Genomic DNA, 15,149 nt, shown 5'->3' with positions numbered 1-15,149 from the left:
GGTCTTTACGCTTGTTTCCTTGGCAAAAGCCCTTGGTTTTTCTTTCCCCCTTTTCCCTCCCCGCGACACACCAGCGACCACTGATGGGTCATGGTAGTTGCTGGTTTCCCTATACGGCTTTTCTTCTGTCTTGCTTTTCCTTGGCTCTATCCACATATCCAAATGCGGGATGCGCAGCCCCACGTGATTTATTATCGTTAATTGTGACGTAACTGACAAGCATGTGATGGTATATTTATGGCCTGACTTATAAGTCACGTTAGTCATACATTCGTACCCTTCCATGCCAATTTCGCAAGTTTTTCCACATGTTTTAAGCGTGACACCACCACCACCGCCGACACATTGTGAGGCAATACAACTTGACTTGAAAAAAAAAAACGAAAAAACGAAGGTGCGATGGAGTGGTTGCGCATGAGTGCAACGTTTACGTAAAGCTAGGGAAACGTGGGACCACGTTTTTATTGGAATGGGAGTTATCTATCCAGCTGCCAGTCTAGGCTCCTCTGACCTCCTTGGAGCCCTTGAGTACAGTGTCTGATCATAGAGTTTAATATAAGAGTCCAGTGTGCACCGACGGGGGGGGGGGTTGGGGGTGCGGGGGTTTGTAACCCCCCCCCCCTGAGGCCGACTTACCCCCTCTTTTGTTTGACCCTTTTCTTTCCTTGCGCATTTGAATACTGCAGCTAAGATATAGACGCGCCATCGTCTGCACACTCACAAAAGGCATTTTTTGACAATTTCCTGTGAAGAAATTGAAATAAGTGCTATTTAATGGTATTGGCAAACTGTCAACCCCCCCCTCCCCCCCCCCCCCGGGCAGAGATCCTGGGTACGCTACTGTAAGAGTCAGTATATTAACTCTGGTCTGAGTACTGTACTTTGAGTTCAGGGAGAGCAGGGGAAAGTAACATGTCCGCATTAGAGGATAGTAAAGGGATTGAGGTTTGGTAGCAGAAAAGTAGGAGACCACAAACAAACATGCGTACAAAACAGAGTCCCCAGTAATGGTTCAGAACGTTTCATGCTAGAATTCTTTACACTGTGTGTTTTCTCAAAAATATAGGTAAGGCATTAGACAAATAAAAACAGAGCTTGATGGAGCAACCCACTGCCCGTTTCAAGGAGGACGCTCGTAGCATCCGTCCATTTATCCATCCTCAGTACTGAAAAAATAGCAGTTCTTGTTTTTGTTTCCACAGAAAAGACAATATATCTAGATTCAAGTGCATTATCACTCAACCAACAGAAAATTTTAAATATCAGTAGATCTACTGATAAATCATCAGCCGTGGCACCACTGACCACATCGCACAAACGGCTGGTGGCTACTTCGTTATCATCATCTGCGCACCGTTGTTTTGTACATGGAGGTTTTGTATTCCACACGTGTTTTTTAGGGCCAGCTTGGTGACGGTGACACGAACTTTATTGTGTCCGATTTGGTGTGCCGTACTTTTCTGCTGCCTCCAAGACTAATGCTCCCTACCTCCTGTGGCAAATCAGAAGCATGAGTATCATAGTGCTAAACGCAACACTTTCTCTCCTGACGGCAAATCTCGATCGGCGAGATAAAGGATGTCGCCCGCTCTTTTCGAGATACCACAGATAGCTAGCGCTCCATGATTGAAATTGAAAGATGCTATACTGTACTCGCTCAAAAAGAAAAAAAGGTACAAATTCCCAGCGAAAGCACGTGAAACTTAACATACACTTTTACCGCAAATAGAATGTAACGGAAAAACTTCATTATGGAATTGGTGGCCCGTGTTTGGGAATAGTGGGAATGGGAAAACTAAAGTCCCTATAGAAAGTACCACCATCCTTTGATAAACGCCGCTTCTTTCTCTCCTGTATCTCCGATTGGACGATGATAGCGCGCGCTTTTCACTTCTTTATATTTTCTTTTTTTCCGCCTCAGAGCCATGTTGAAAGACCTCTGCGCGCAGTCGGCAGCGCGGCGCGCGCGCCCGGCTTGAAAGCTTCAACGTGGACTTTCTAGGTGCGCCACCGTCGCACTTGGCTTTGGCAAGCAAAAAGTAAGAAAAAAGCAGGCGCTTTAGGAAAGGAGGTGGCGGAGGAAAGAGTAGATGGCGGTACTTTTCTTATATAGGGACTTTAGGGAAAACGGGGTAAAGTTATATTCTTTCGCTTCTTTCGAGCAAAGGAATCGGTTGGCGAGAGTACTTTGCAAAGAGGTTGAATTTCAGTGTAGCGTTAGTTCAATGCAACTAAGTGCCGATTTACTACTTCTTTATATCAAGGTTTAACTATCGTCAATCAGTGCACCTGCTATGACACTTATTCATCAGCTATTTAAATTTTAAACCAATGTTGAGTATCTTTTTGCTTATTTCGTTCCCTAATTGGTGAACTGCGGTGCTGGCAGTTCTGCAGCTAGCACTGGAGTATATTGCTTTACGTGTTGGTATGAAAATTCGCTTTGACTAAAACTTGCTATGATGGCTGCCCTGCGCAAAATGTTATCATGCAAAGAGATTTAGAAGTCCCTTGCTTGTTTTGATGTCTGCTAGTGTCCCCTTCTGCCCATCTGTAGAAAACCAAAATCCTTTGCAAGGCTATAGGAGGAGGAGAATATTGATGTCAGAGGAGAATATTGATCCTGGAGAGCAAGATTGTGCCATAGCTGCCATGATTGTCCAATGCCCACTCAACACCTATGTACTGGATAAAGCTGGCATATGTGTTCTTCGTGTGTCTAGCACATAACCTTCCAGTTGTGAAGTGGTTCTAAATTACCTTCATCTACATGTGATGACAATGATTGAGTGTGTCTCCTTCGTCTTCATGTTTCTAGTGTTCTGCTTTTTCTAATTTTGGTTCAGTGATGCTGACATCCTTTTGTCTTGAAGCTTAGCACGAGGCCTATATTAATGGGGTAGCCCCAAATGTAAGCATTAGAAAAGCTGTATGAATCCAACCAACAAGAAGCTAAAGTCTAGTTTTAGCAGAGAGCAGTGGTCTGGACAGGTAAGAGGAGAAAAGAAAAGCCGAGTCTTTCGACTTCACCACATGAATGTGGAAATTTCACCAATCTTTGTCACAAATCTTTGTCCCAATTTTATTCTTCTGTAAATTTCTTCTCATGATCAGGGTCCCCTGTGAGAAATTGACCTAGATAAAGTACTCATTTACAGACTCTAGAGGCTGACTGCCGATCCGCAATTCTTATTCCCTTGCCAGGCTATTAACAGTATCTTTGTCTTCTGCATGTTCATCTTCACCCAATTCTTACACTTTCTCGATTAAGGTCCTCAATCATTTGTTGTAATTCGTCTCCATTGTTGCTGAATAGCACAATGTCATCTGCAAACCGAAGGCTGCTGAGATATTCGCCGTTGATCCTCACTCCTAAGCCTTCCCAGTCTAAGAGCTTGAATACTTCTTCTAAGCATGCAGTGAATAGAATTGGGGAGATTGTGTCTCCTTGCCTGGGACCCCCTTTCTTGATAGGTAACTTTCTACTTTTCTTGTGGAGAACCAAGGTAGCTGTGGAATTCTTGTAGATGTTTGCTAAGATATTCACGTATGCCTGCTATGCTCCTTGATTACGCAATGCCTCTATGACTACTAGTATCTCTACTGAATCAAATGCCTTTTCATAATCTATGAAGCCATATAGAGAGGTTGATTGTACTCCGCAGATTTCTCGATTACCTGATTGATGACATGGATATGATCCATCTTAGAATATCCCTTCCTGAAGCCAACCTTTTCTCTTGGTTGGCTGAAGTGAAGTGTTGCCCTGAGTCTATTGGAAATTATCATGGTGAATATTTTATATAATACTGAAAGCAAGCTAATGGGTCTGTAATTCTTCAATTCTTTAACGTCTCCCTTCTTATGGATAAGTATAATGTTGGCGTTCTTCCAGCTCTCTGGTACACTTGAAGTTGTGAGGCATTGCGTATAAAGGGCCACAAGCTTTTCAAGCATGATATCTCCTCCATCTTTGATTAAATCTACTGTTATTCCATCTTCTCCAGCAGCTTTTCCCCTGGTCATGTTTTTAAGGCCCTTCTAACTTCATCTCTAGTTATATAAGGAGCGTGTGTATCCGGTTCGTCACTATTTCGAATGAAAGTAGCTTGGCTGTTTTGGGCACTGTGCAGGTCAGTATAGAATTCTTCCGCTGCTTTTACTATGTCATCGAAATTTCTGATGATATTACCATGCTTATCTTTCAGTGCATACATCTTGCCTTGTCGTCCTATGCCAAGCTTTCTTACTGATTTAATGCTGTGTCCATATTTTACGGCTTCCTCAATCTTTTCCCACGTTATAATTTCAAATATCCCTTACTTTCTTCTTGTTGATCAGTTTTGACAGTCAGCGAAAGGTATGCTATACATGCTCTTTATTCTAGCATTTCTGTATAGATCTTTTAACCTTTTCTTCTTTTTTTTCTTTTGCTCGAAAATTATCTATCTACATATGCCTGTAATGGATCCGGTCGTATCAATCTCTTCCCTGCTTTTTTTCCACCAATACTCTAAACGTCTCTTGCTTATCTCAACTGCTGACCGGTTGATGCTTCCGTCCACGTTAATCCAAGAGCTTCTGGAAAGTGCGTTACCTACATTTCTCACTGGGTGAATCCCTTCGCATTCCATTAGGATGTGCGGAGTGGTCTCCCGATGTTCGCTGCAGGAGACGCATGCTTCATCCTGTTGCGAATATTTGCTCGGTTGTTTTTGTCCTTAGGCAACCAGCTTGTGCCTCAATAGCAAGGCACTGCCCTTTGTGTTATCGTGCAAAATTTTCCTTCTAATTTCTTTCTTGCCATTCTTCTAAATCTGCATGGTTTGCTTGTTTCTATCTTTTACTGCATTAGATTTACTGTCTCTGTACCTCTAACGTTCTTTTTGATAACTCCTGGTTGTCTACTTACACTCTCAATTACATTGTACCTGGTTGCCAACTTTCTTCACCTCTTCTTCCATTCTCTGTCCACGCTTTTGGCGTACAGATATTTGTGCACTTTAGGTGCCCATTTATTTTCAATCCATGTTCCTGAGTCTTTCTTCACAACTAATTTTGCTCTGAGCTTCTCCAAATTCAAATGAGGCCCAACCCATGTCCGCCTGCACTGCCTCATTCGTGCTTTTGCCGTGGGCTCCCAAAGCCAAGCAGCTTACCGATCTTTGATTAACTTCCAATTCCAACATAATATCCAATTTTAAGCACCGAATGGCATTTGCAAACGTTAGCGCAAATGTGATCAAAGCCAGCACCAACGCCATCTGTTGGGGCAACTGTGACATCTGAAAACAATTCTATACAGCTGCCCGTAACATAGCTTTTTTTTTTTTTTTTCTTGCAATGGATTGTATGTATAATTCTTCGGTGCAAAATATGAAGGATGTCAGGAAGATATTGTAACGAGAAAGGAAAATGTTGGAATATGTTTACTATAACTATATGTATTTAATGCATCGTTAATGCGGTGTGTACATCTAAAATTGTACAGTCAACCGCAAAAGTTTACGGTCTGCGGTTTCCTCTGCAAATTTGAATTCCTGCACTGTTAAGGCATGTCACTTCTAACTTAATGAATCACTGTGTAGGTGGCGAAGGCTACCGTATGCTGGAGCATTTAATTTGAGGCTGTGTGACCACGCTTCGTGAGAATTCAGCTTCTTGGTGGCGGATCCTGCGTCTCCTAAACTTTTGCAATTGAGAGTACCTATACCAATGTTATATAATTGACAGTACCTATACCAATGTTATATGAGCCCATAATGGGGATGTAACGCTGAAAATTAACTTTTGAACCATTGCACAGATATTTATAAAAATTTTAACGTTTATGTATCTTGTTTATTTCCTAAATTTCATTAATACAGATCAAATATAAAAGAAGTTATGGTTGTCATACAGACTGATTAAGCACGTAACCTTAGGAAAACTCTAATGTAGACTTATTGATTTCTTTAGATACCTTCTAGAGGGGTTACGAATAATGTTAGTCACATGTTTTCATTACATTTCTAGTATCAGTATGATGACTTTGAAGCTGTTAAATTTTTCAATTGTCATTATGTGTCTGCATAGGTAATAATATATTGTGGTAATAAAAATTTATAAATCAAAATTTGAGCCCAGAAACTATATTGAAAGTAGGTTTTGGGCAAGCAGCTTGGAAATGATAGTTTTCCTAAAAGTCTTGTTCAGCCAAAAAGTGTAAACTGATAAAAGTGAGCTCAAAGATTTCAGATCACGCTATTTAATTAAGACCAAAAATAATAAAGTGCCCTGCTTCATATGTTGGACCCTCTTCTTCAACTTGAACCTGCGCTACGGCAATTGCTTCAAGTTGCTTACACTCTTTCTCAGCATTAGAGCCGTCCAGCATCCATATCTGCATTCACAGACAAGAGTGTTGTGGCCAGGATATTGTTTCTTTGTTAGTTTTTACTTTGCAGTCTGGTATGCGCTCTGTGGAAGGTCTCTCATGATTAAAATGCGTGAAAAACAAAGTTTCTGATGCAGGTATTCACTCCATGTTCAGTTTCTTGACCGCTTTTTGGCCGTGTTTTAAATACAGTGTTCATTGGCGTTCTTGACAGTGAATGCGCGCGACCGTCATGATAAGAGAGTTCATTTTTTTTCTATTTCACTGACCTCACTTTGCTGCAAAATGTTAAAGCTTGTGATCTGTCGGCACCTTAAACAATACCCAGATGATAGCAACTTGCTGTCTGAAGTCCAGCGTGGTTTTAGGGAAGGCTTGTCGACTGTAATTCAGCTCTTTACAATATATCACTTCGCAGTTAATAACAGGGAACAAATAGATGCAATATTTTTAGACTTGGCCAAGGTCTTTGATAAAGTGCCCCATTATAAAGTTTTGTATAAGCTTTATGCAGTTGGGATAGACACCAAACTTGTACATTTTACCAGAGCCTGCCTCAAAGCCTGTTCAGTACGTCGAGGTCGGCAATTGTATTTCTGAGACACTTCCTGTCATGTCAGGCGTACCACAGGGGTCAGCCTTGGGACTCATTCTGTTCCTAATATATGTCAATGACATAGCAAACATAGTTGATTCCGGTTTAAAATAAAGCTTTTTACGGACGACTGCGTAATGTACACAGTAGTTAAATCAAGAGCCAATCAAACTAGCCTCAGCAATGATCTTGATAAGGTTTGCCGCTGGTGTGAAGAGTGGGAAATGAACTTAAACATTAATAAGTGCTTTGTTATGAGGATAAGCAGCAGCATGAAGACACCTTTACATTTCCATATTTCATTGGCAACATTGTACTTAATGATGGTTCTGCCTATTGGAAACACATGCTAATGGAACACATGAGGTAGTTGGAACAAGCACATTGAAAACATTTGTGCGAGCGCTCTCAGAACATTATGGGACCCTTGTCGCAAACTTTCAGGAGCCTCCATCGAGGTAATGCATGCAGCATTCACTACGCTTCCTCGAATATATGTAAGCTCCGCGGTATCTGTAACCAAAAAAAAAAATTGAAATTAGAATAAGTACAGCGAATAGTAGTTAGCTTCATCTGCAATCACTACAGAACAAATGATATTGTATTGCAGATGCTGAGTACGTCTTCACCAGTCAAGACACACCAAACAGGCTAAAACTCTTGTATTTAATATGCCATAACAACATCCAACATTACGAAATTGCTTTATCTTTGACCCGTTTCTCGTATGAACGCTCATCAAAACCACAAAAGAATGATACAGCAGCTACATGCCATGAATGATATATATAGATATTCAGTTATTAGGCAAGGAATTGCATGAATTGCCTAAAAGCAATGGTAGAAGTTGAAATGTGGACATATTTACGAGTTTAGCTATGTAATTTTCTTTTCTAGTGTTTGTTTTATTTTGTTCCTTGATGTTTGCATTTTGAGTTTATACACTCCTGCCTAGACTCAAGTGAGTCTGCAGCATTTATAAATTTCGAAAATGTAACAGTCTACCACAACACACAATATGGTAAATCCTAGTTTGAGACAAAATACTGCTCTTATTTTGGTCACCAGGCTTATGAGAGTATTACTGAATGTTTGAGCTGTTGCATTTGGTTGAAAAAACAGCTTGTGCTAATACTATACTCCTAGTTCACTCACTAGGATGTTTTACAGTTAAAAAAATGTTTTAAGCAAACATGTAGATTTCACAAAATTGGTCATTGCACAAACAAAAATATATTCAGCAAATCGAAATGGTGATCCTGCTCTTCTCTGGTCTGATCTAAAATCACCAACAAGACTTATTGAACGAAAAAGCTGATCTTTTGAACTAGTATCTATGTTCTTTCATTTCTTTGGCATATTGTACTAACATTTTTCTTTTGAAGTGAAAAGTATTGCTCAGGTAACATGTCTTGTTTTCTTGGTGCAGCATTGTGCCATTCCAGCCGTCAAGCAACTGCAGATGGTGCAGTCATATCAAGGATATTGCCACGGCTGTAACTCCTGTGCCCATGAGATGGATAAAAGTGATCTGAAGCACGCACCACAATCCATACGAGCCAGCATCTGTTTGAATTCCATTTCTGCCTTTGGAGCTTCTCAAAAACGTTCAAGCTGAAGCAACCCTGCAACCCACACAGGCAAGAGGCCATTTGAGTGCCCTTTGTGCCCTCAGAGCTTCGCCAAAAGGTTAATCTGAAGCAACACCTGCGCATCTACACAGGGGAGATGCCATTTAATTGTCCATTATGCCCACAGAGTTTCTCAAGAAAGTCCACACTGAAAACTCACGTACTCACCCACACACGCGAGAAGCCATTTCAGTGCCCTTCATGCCCTCAGAGCTTCTCACAACAAAGTCTGCTGAACCGACACCTGCGCACCCACACAGGCAAGAGGCCATTTCAGTGCCCTTCATGCCGTCAGAGTTTCTCACAAAGATGTCATCTGAACCAACACCTGCGCACCCACACAGCCGAGAGGCCATTTCTGTGCCCTGGATGCCCTCAGAGCTTCTCACAAAAGAGTCATCTGAACCAACACCTGCGCACCCACACAGGAGAGAGGCCATTTCAGTGCCCTTCATGCCCTTGGAACTTCTCACAAAAAAGTCTGCTGAACCGACATCTGCGCACCCACACAGGCGAGAGGCCATTTCAGTGCCCTTCATGCCCTCAGAGCTTCTCGCTCAATTCTACACTGAAGAGTCACGTTCGCACTCACACAGGCGAGAGGCCATTTCAGTGCCCTTCATGCCCTCAGAGCTGCTCGAGAAAGTCTACTCTGACGAAACATTTGCGCACCCACACAGGCGAGAAGCCGTTTCAGTGCCCTTCATGCCCTAAAAGCTTCACACAATGGAGTAATATTAACCAACACTTGCGAACTCACACAGGCGAGAGGCCATTTCAATGCCCTTCATGCCCTTGGTGCTTCTCGGACAAGTCTACATTGAAGAAGCACGTGCGCACTCACACAGGCGAGAGACCATTTCAGTGCCCTGCATGCCCTCAGAGCTTTTCAGAAAAGAGTCATCTGAACCGACACATGTGCACCCACACAGGCGAAAGGCCATTTCAGTGCCCTTCATGCCCTCAGAGCTGTGCGGACAAGTCTACACTGAAGAAGCATGTGCGCACCCACACAGGTGAGAGACCATTTCAGTGCCCTGCATGCCCTCAGAGCTTCTCACGAAAGAGTAATCTGAACCAACACCTGCGCACCCACTCAGGCGAAAGGCCATTTCAGTGCCCTTCATGCCCTCAGAGCTGCGCGGACAAGTCTACACTGAACAAGCATGTGCGCACCCACACAGGTGAGAGACCATTTCAGTGCCCTGCATGCCCTTGGAGCTTCTCACGAAAGAGTCATCTGAACCAACACCTGCGCACCCACACAGGCAAGAGGCCATTTCAGTGCTCTTCATGCCCTCAAAGCTTCTCGGACAAGTCTAACTGAAGAATCGTGCGCGCACTCACACAGGCGAGAGGCCATTTCAATGCCCTTCATGCCCTCGGTGCTTCTGGACAAGTCTACACTGAAGAATCATGTGCACACCCACACAGGCGAGAGTCCATTTCAGTGCCCTGTATTCCCTCAGAGCTGCTCAAGCAAGTCTACTCTGATGAATCATTTGCGCACCCACACAGGCGAGAGACCATTTCAGTGCCCTGCATGCCCTCAGAGCTTCTCTCAAGAGTCATCTGAACCGACACCTGTGCACCCACACAGACGAGAGTTGCAGTGCTCTTCATGCCCTCAAAGCTTCTCAAATAAGTCTAACTGAAGAATCATGTGCACACACACAGGCGAGAGGCCATTTCAGTGCTCATGCCCTGAAAGCTTCTTGGACAAGTCTAACTGAAAAATCATGTGCGCACCCACACTGATGAGAAACCATTTCAGTGCCCTTGATGTCCTCGGACCTTTGTAGACAAGCCCACACTGAAGAGTCACGTGTGCATCTGCACAGGCAAGAGGCCATTTCAGTGCCCTTGGGGATTCTCAGACAAGTCCACACTGAAAAAGCATGTGCATACCCACACAGGCGAGAGGCCATTTCATTACCCTGCATGCTCTCAGAGCTTCTCACAAAAGAGTATTTTGAACCGACACCTGCGCACTCAAACAGGCCATATGCCACTTAGTGCCGTCATGCCCGGGAAGCTTCTCGCAACTGTCTGCACTAAAGGTTCACCTGCGCATCCACTAATGTGAGAGGCTGTTTCAATGCGCTTTGTGTCTTCAGAGCTTATTGGACTAGTCCACACTGAAAAGTCTTGTGCACATCCACACAAGCGACAAGCCATTTCATTGCCTTACATGCCCTCAAAGCTTCTCACGAAACAGTACTCTGAACCTGACGCCTGCTCGCCCACATGGCTGAGATGCCATTTCAGTACCCTTTGTGCCCTTGAAGCTTCTCGCGAAAGTGCACTGAAAGGATCGCCTGCACATTCCATAATGTGAGAGGCTGTTTCAGTGGTTTTAATACTTTCAAAAAGCTTGGTAATGTACAGGTCCCCAAGCCAGTGCACACGAGAGATTGTTGAAGCAGAAAAAATCCAGTGTTAACAGGGTTCATGTGTAAAGGTCGCGTAGGTGCATCTTTTGTCAAGAGTGGACTTTCTCAAGTACACTTGCTGCTGCACAGTAGTGCTGAGTTGTGAAACTTATTATTTCTTGGTTTTCATGTTTTTCTTAGTTCTTTCATGGAACCTCACTGTATATATATGTGTTATTTCTCTTAATAAAATACTTCAAAGCTAGCACGTGTCTGGTTCCCTGTCCCCTGTGCCAATGTCGCACTTCAACTCTTCAGCACGCAATTATTGCTGAGCTTTTTCTGTTAACTCATATTTTTGTTGCCTGTAGATTCTATGCTTGTGAGAGTCCTTGGACGTCTTTTCATTATTATGTTTAAAGGGGTCCTGAATCACCCCTTGGGCTTCGTGAAAAATACATAGTGCGCGAATAGCATAAGCTACTTTCAACATCTCAGCCAAGCTTTGCAGTCGTGCGCGGTGCATGGAATTCACATGTGGAGCGTGAAGTCACCTTTTTCTCAAACGCTCTCTTTTCAACAGAAGCTTGTACCTCAGTCTTTTGTGGATGCTTTAATTTGTAATAAAGCGTCCAGAAAATGCTGCTGCTATTGCCAATAGCTGACATCATCAGTCAAGAAGGGTGTTTGGATCAGTGCGCTTCTCCCTACTGTTACTGTGTATATTTATTGATGAAGTTTAATAAACAGGCTGAAGTAAGTGAAAATCTGCTTTCGAATTTGTATATATTGCCACATCCTATATCACTGCCGCGGGTATTTGCCAGGCCATGAAGGCGACGCTGAAGTAGCGCGCGGATGGAAAAATAGAGACGCCGCCGCCGCCGCATTGACTGCTCAGATAAAGTACTGTTATACGTGCTGTACACCGGGTTTCTCGTCTCCTACTAGGACGTCACTGGTGGAAGTGTGGGGTACGACTACTTCATGCTTGGAACCCCTTCGCGGAGCCTCACCTTCGCGCGTCGAAACCCCTTGTGATGAGCTGGTTCTTATTTCAAAGCAGGTCTCAGAGGACCGAATCAAAGGACGAAGCCGTTTGGTTGCACAGCACACAAAAACATTTAATGCAAGCTAGTATGGAAAGCAACCTTATACGTACAACCACACAAGGAAATATTCACAGCATGCTACAACTATAACTCAAACCAGCATGATGACAGACTGAGAGTCAGAGCTATCTCCTTGGAGATGGTATAACAAAAACACAACCAGAGACAGGGCTATGGAGTTATGGCTACCGCTTGTGAAAGTTGACGCGGATGGGTGGCGGCAAGGTGACGAGAGAGGCGACGTTTGTCTCACCAACGTTTCGGCGTCGCTGAGCGACGGGCAGGAAACCCAAGCGCAGCAGCTCTGGCTTGTAGAAGGAACGCTGGCAGCGTGGCGGCACGTGCAGTTGGAGGTGGCATCGTGGCCAGGCAGCTCAGTGCGAACTCAGGCCCGTGGCCCGACTGTTTGCGTTCTGCCTACGGGCTCACGAGTTCGCCGGCCTCGGGCAGCCATCCGTAGTCGGGTGGAGTGGCAACGTCCGGGAACTGGCTTGCAGGAGGCCCCGGCTGGGTGAAGTCGTGGAGGCTCGGGTCCGGAACCCAACGGCCCGTCTTCAACCCCCGGTTCGGTGGCCGACCTTCTCCTGATGTCGCTTCTGGAACTCTCTTCCCCCGTCTGCCAGCGTGCCTAGTTTTTCTGCCCTCTGGTCCGTGTGTTACTTTTGGATTGGTTATCTTCGGGCTCCGTGGGCATCGGTCATTGGCCCCTGTGAGCGCCGTGGTCCTTTCCAATTGGATGGCGCTTGGTTTGTTTGCTTTTCTTTGTGCCGCGGCGCCTTGTGCTTGACGCTTTTTGTCGTCGTTGTCTTGCGCTCACCATGTTCACGTTCACACCCGCACAATTCACTAAACTGTCTTCGCGCACTACCACACATAACACCCCTGTTCACTGATACAGCCGTCGCCTGCTAGGCCTGACGCTCAAGTTCAACCCCCTGGAGGACCCTGCGGGATGGCGTCTACCTACTTCTGCCATGGCCACTGCAACTTCATTGCAGGTGACCCTGGAAAATCCTATGATTCGAGAAAGTTTTCATTGTGACGCCACTGAAGATGTCCAAGATTGGCTGGATCATTTTGAGCGTGTCGCCAGTTATAATGACTGGGGCTCCCAGAAAAAAATCGCTAATGCCTATTTTGCCTGTCAAGATAGTGTGCGGACGTGGTTTGTGAATCGGGAGAGGAGACTGACCACATGGGATGCCTTCTGCACCAAGCTGCTAGACACATTCACTAGCAGCGACAGAAAAGACAATGCGCAGCTACTTCTGGAATCTCATGTTCAGAAGCCAAATGAGAGCGTTGCCATGTTTGTAGAATATATGGCCCGCCTTTTCCGCAGAGCAGATCCTGAGATAGCCGAAGAAAAGAAGTTGCGCTATCTCATGCGGGGAGTGAAGGAGCAACTGTTTGCCGGACTTGTGAGGAATCCACCGACGACAGTGGCCGAGTTCACCAAGGAGGCTACCGCCACTGAACGGGCGCTACAGCAGTAGTACCGCCAATATGACCGCATGAACTTGCGGATAAATGCTTCAATTCTCCCTGAGAATTGCGGAACATCCCTGCGTGAAGTCATCCGAGAGATTGTGCGAGAGGAGATCCTCCAGCTCGGGATGGCTCCCGTGGCACCAGCGGTGGCTTCTGTCGCTGATGTCGTCCGGGAGGAAGTTCGACAGGCCTTTTCTTTGCCCGACTGGCAGGCGGCGCCGCGACAATTCACTTAGGCGGAAGCTGTTTGTAGACCACCTCTCGCCTCTTTGATGCTGCAAACACCATCGACCACTCCGCTGGCATCCCAAATGCCCTATCGTTGACAATCACCACTGCCACCAGCAACGCCGTATCGTCGACAGCCGATCGCTGCACCTCCGTCTTACGAAGAATTTCCTACCGGCTACCCTCTTCGGAAAACCGATTTGTGGCGCACCGCTGACCGCAGGCCGCTATGCTTTCATTGCGGCGAAGTAGGGCATGTTTACCGAGCTTGCCACTAACGTGCAGCTGGGTTTCCGAGATTCCCCTACAGCTACAATTACCCTTCCTTTGAAGCTGCTCCACACACCTACGACGACAATGCTACAAACTTCCGGCCGGAAGGTTCAACGACACCTCGATTGCATTCTTCATCTCCGGCTCGGTTCACTTCACCAACCGGCGTGCTTTTCCTGACGTCTCTAGGGGCAGGTCTCCTAGCCCACGCCGGGGAAACTAGAGGCAGCGACCTCCAGGGGTGAGGTTGCAAACCGTCTAGCTTCCCAAGAGCGCCCATCACCGTCGATCGACGACTCTAGGACTCTGGCGACTCCCGCCACACCGCATGTAACCGACGACGTCAGCGCTGATCATGTAGTTCGCATTGACGGCCACAAAGTGATCGCTCTCGTTGATACAGGTTCCCACTTTTCAATAGTGAGTCTAAAGCTAGCCGACAGACTCAGAAAAGTGAAGACGCCGTGGATCGGGGGCCCAACATCAGAACTGCCGGGGGCCAGTTGATGACGCCGATTGGAAAATGCACAGCCAGAATTGTTATTGCCGACTCAGCCTTTGTCACCACCCTCGTCATTCTCTTTGAGTGCTGTAAAGAACTTATTTCGGGGATGAATTTCTTGAGAGAGTACGGTGCAGTGATTAATGTCCATGACCACATCATAACATTGTTCCACGGGGTCAACAGACGATGTTGACCCCGTGGAACACCAGCGACCGCGCTTACGCATCGCCGCCGTGACGCTTCCGCTACGAAGCTGTTCCCTCGTGCCTGTAATCTGCGACTATGTACACAGCGGGACTGGAGTCGCTGAACACATCAATGCACTGGTACTGAGTCAGGGCGTTTCCATTGCCAGGGCCGTCAATAATGTAATTAATGTAATTATTGCAGACGCCGTCTGATAAAAAGGCCATGCGACGTTTTCTGGGCCTTTGCGCCTACTACCGGCGGTTTATAGCGGAATTTTCGCGTATCGCATGGCTATTAACAAGTCTCACCAGAGAGGATGTCCCTTTCGTGTGGGGCAAAGACCAGCAACGGGCATTTCACGATCTCCGGCAACAGCT

General features: G+C 45.5%; 1 protein-coding gene across 1 annotated transcript; it reads left to right on the top strand.

Annotated features, from left to right (window-relative positions):
- The first annotated feature begins 8,397 nt into the window (after window positions 1-8,397).
- LOC119434515 (oocyte zinc finger protein XlCOF6-like) lies at window positions 8,398-9,989 on the top strand. The gene has a single exon (XM_049659513.1). It carries the CDS (start codon window positions 8,700-8,702, stop codon window positions 9,927-9,929), a length of 1,230 nt encoding a protein of 409 aa, XP_049515470.1. The 5' UTR covers window positions 8,398-8,699; the 3' UTR covers window positions 9,930-9,989.
- Window positions 9,990-15,149: the final 5,160 nt, after the last annotated feature.

The sequence above is a fragment of the Dermacentor silvarum genome, unplaced genomic scaffold, assembly GCF_013339745.2.
Source record: "Dermacentor silvarum isolate Dsil-2018 unplaced genomic scaffold, BIME_Dsil_1.4 Seq11591, whole genome shotgun sequence".
NCBI classification, from domain to species: Eukaryota; Metazoa; Arthropoda; class Arachnida; order Ixodida; family Ixodidae; genus Dermacentor; species Dermacentor silvarum.
This window is presented reverse-complemented; position numbering and strand designations above follow the sequence as displayed.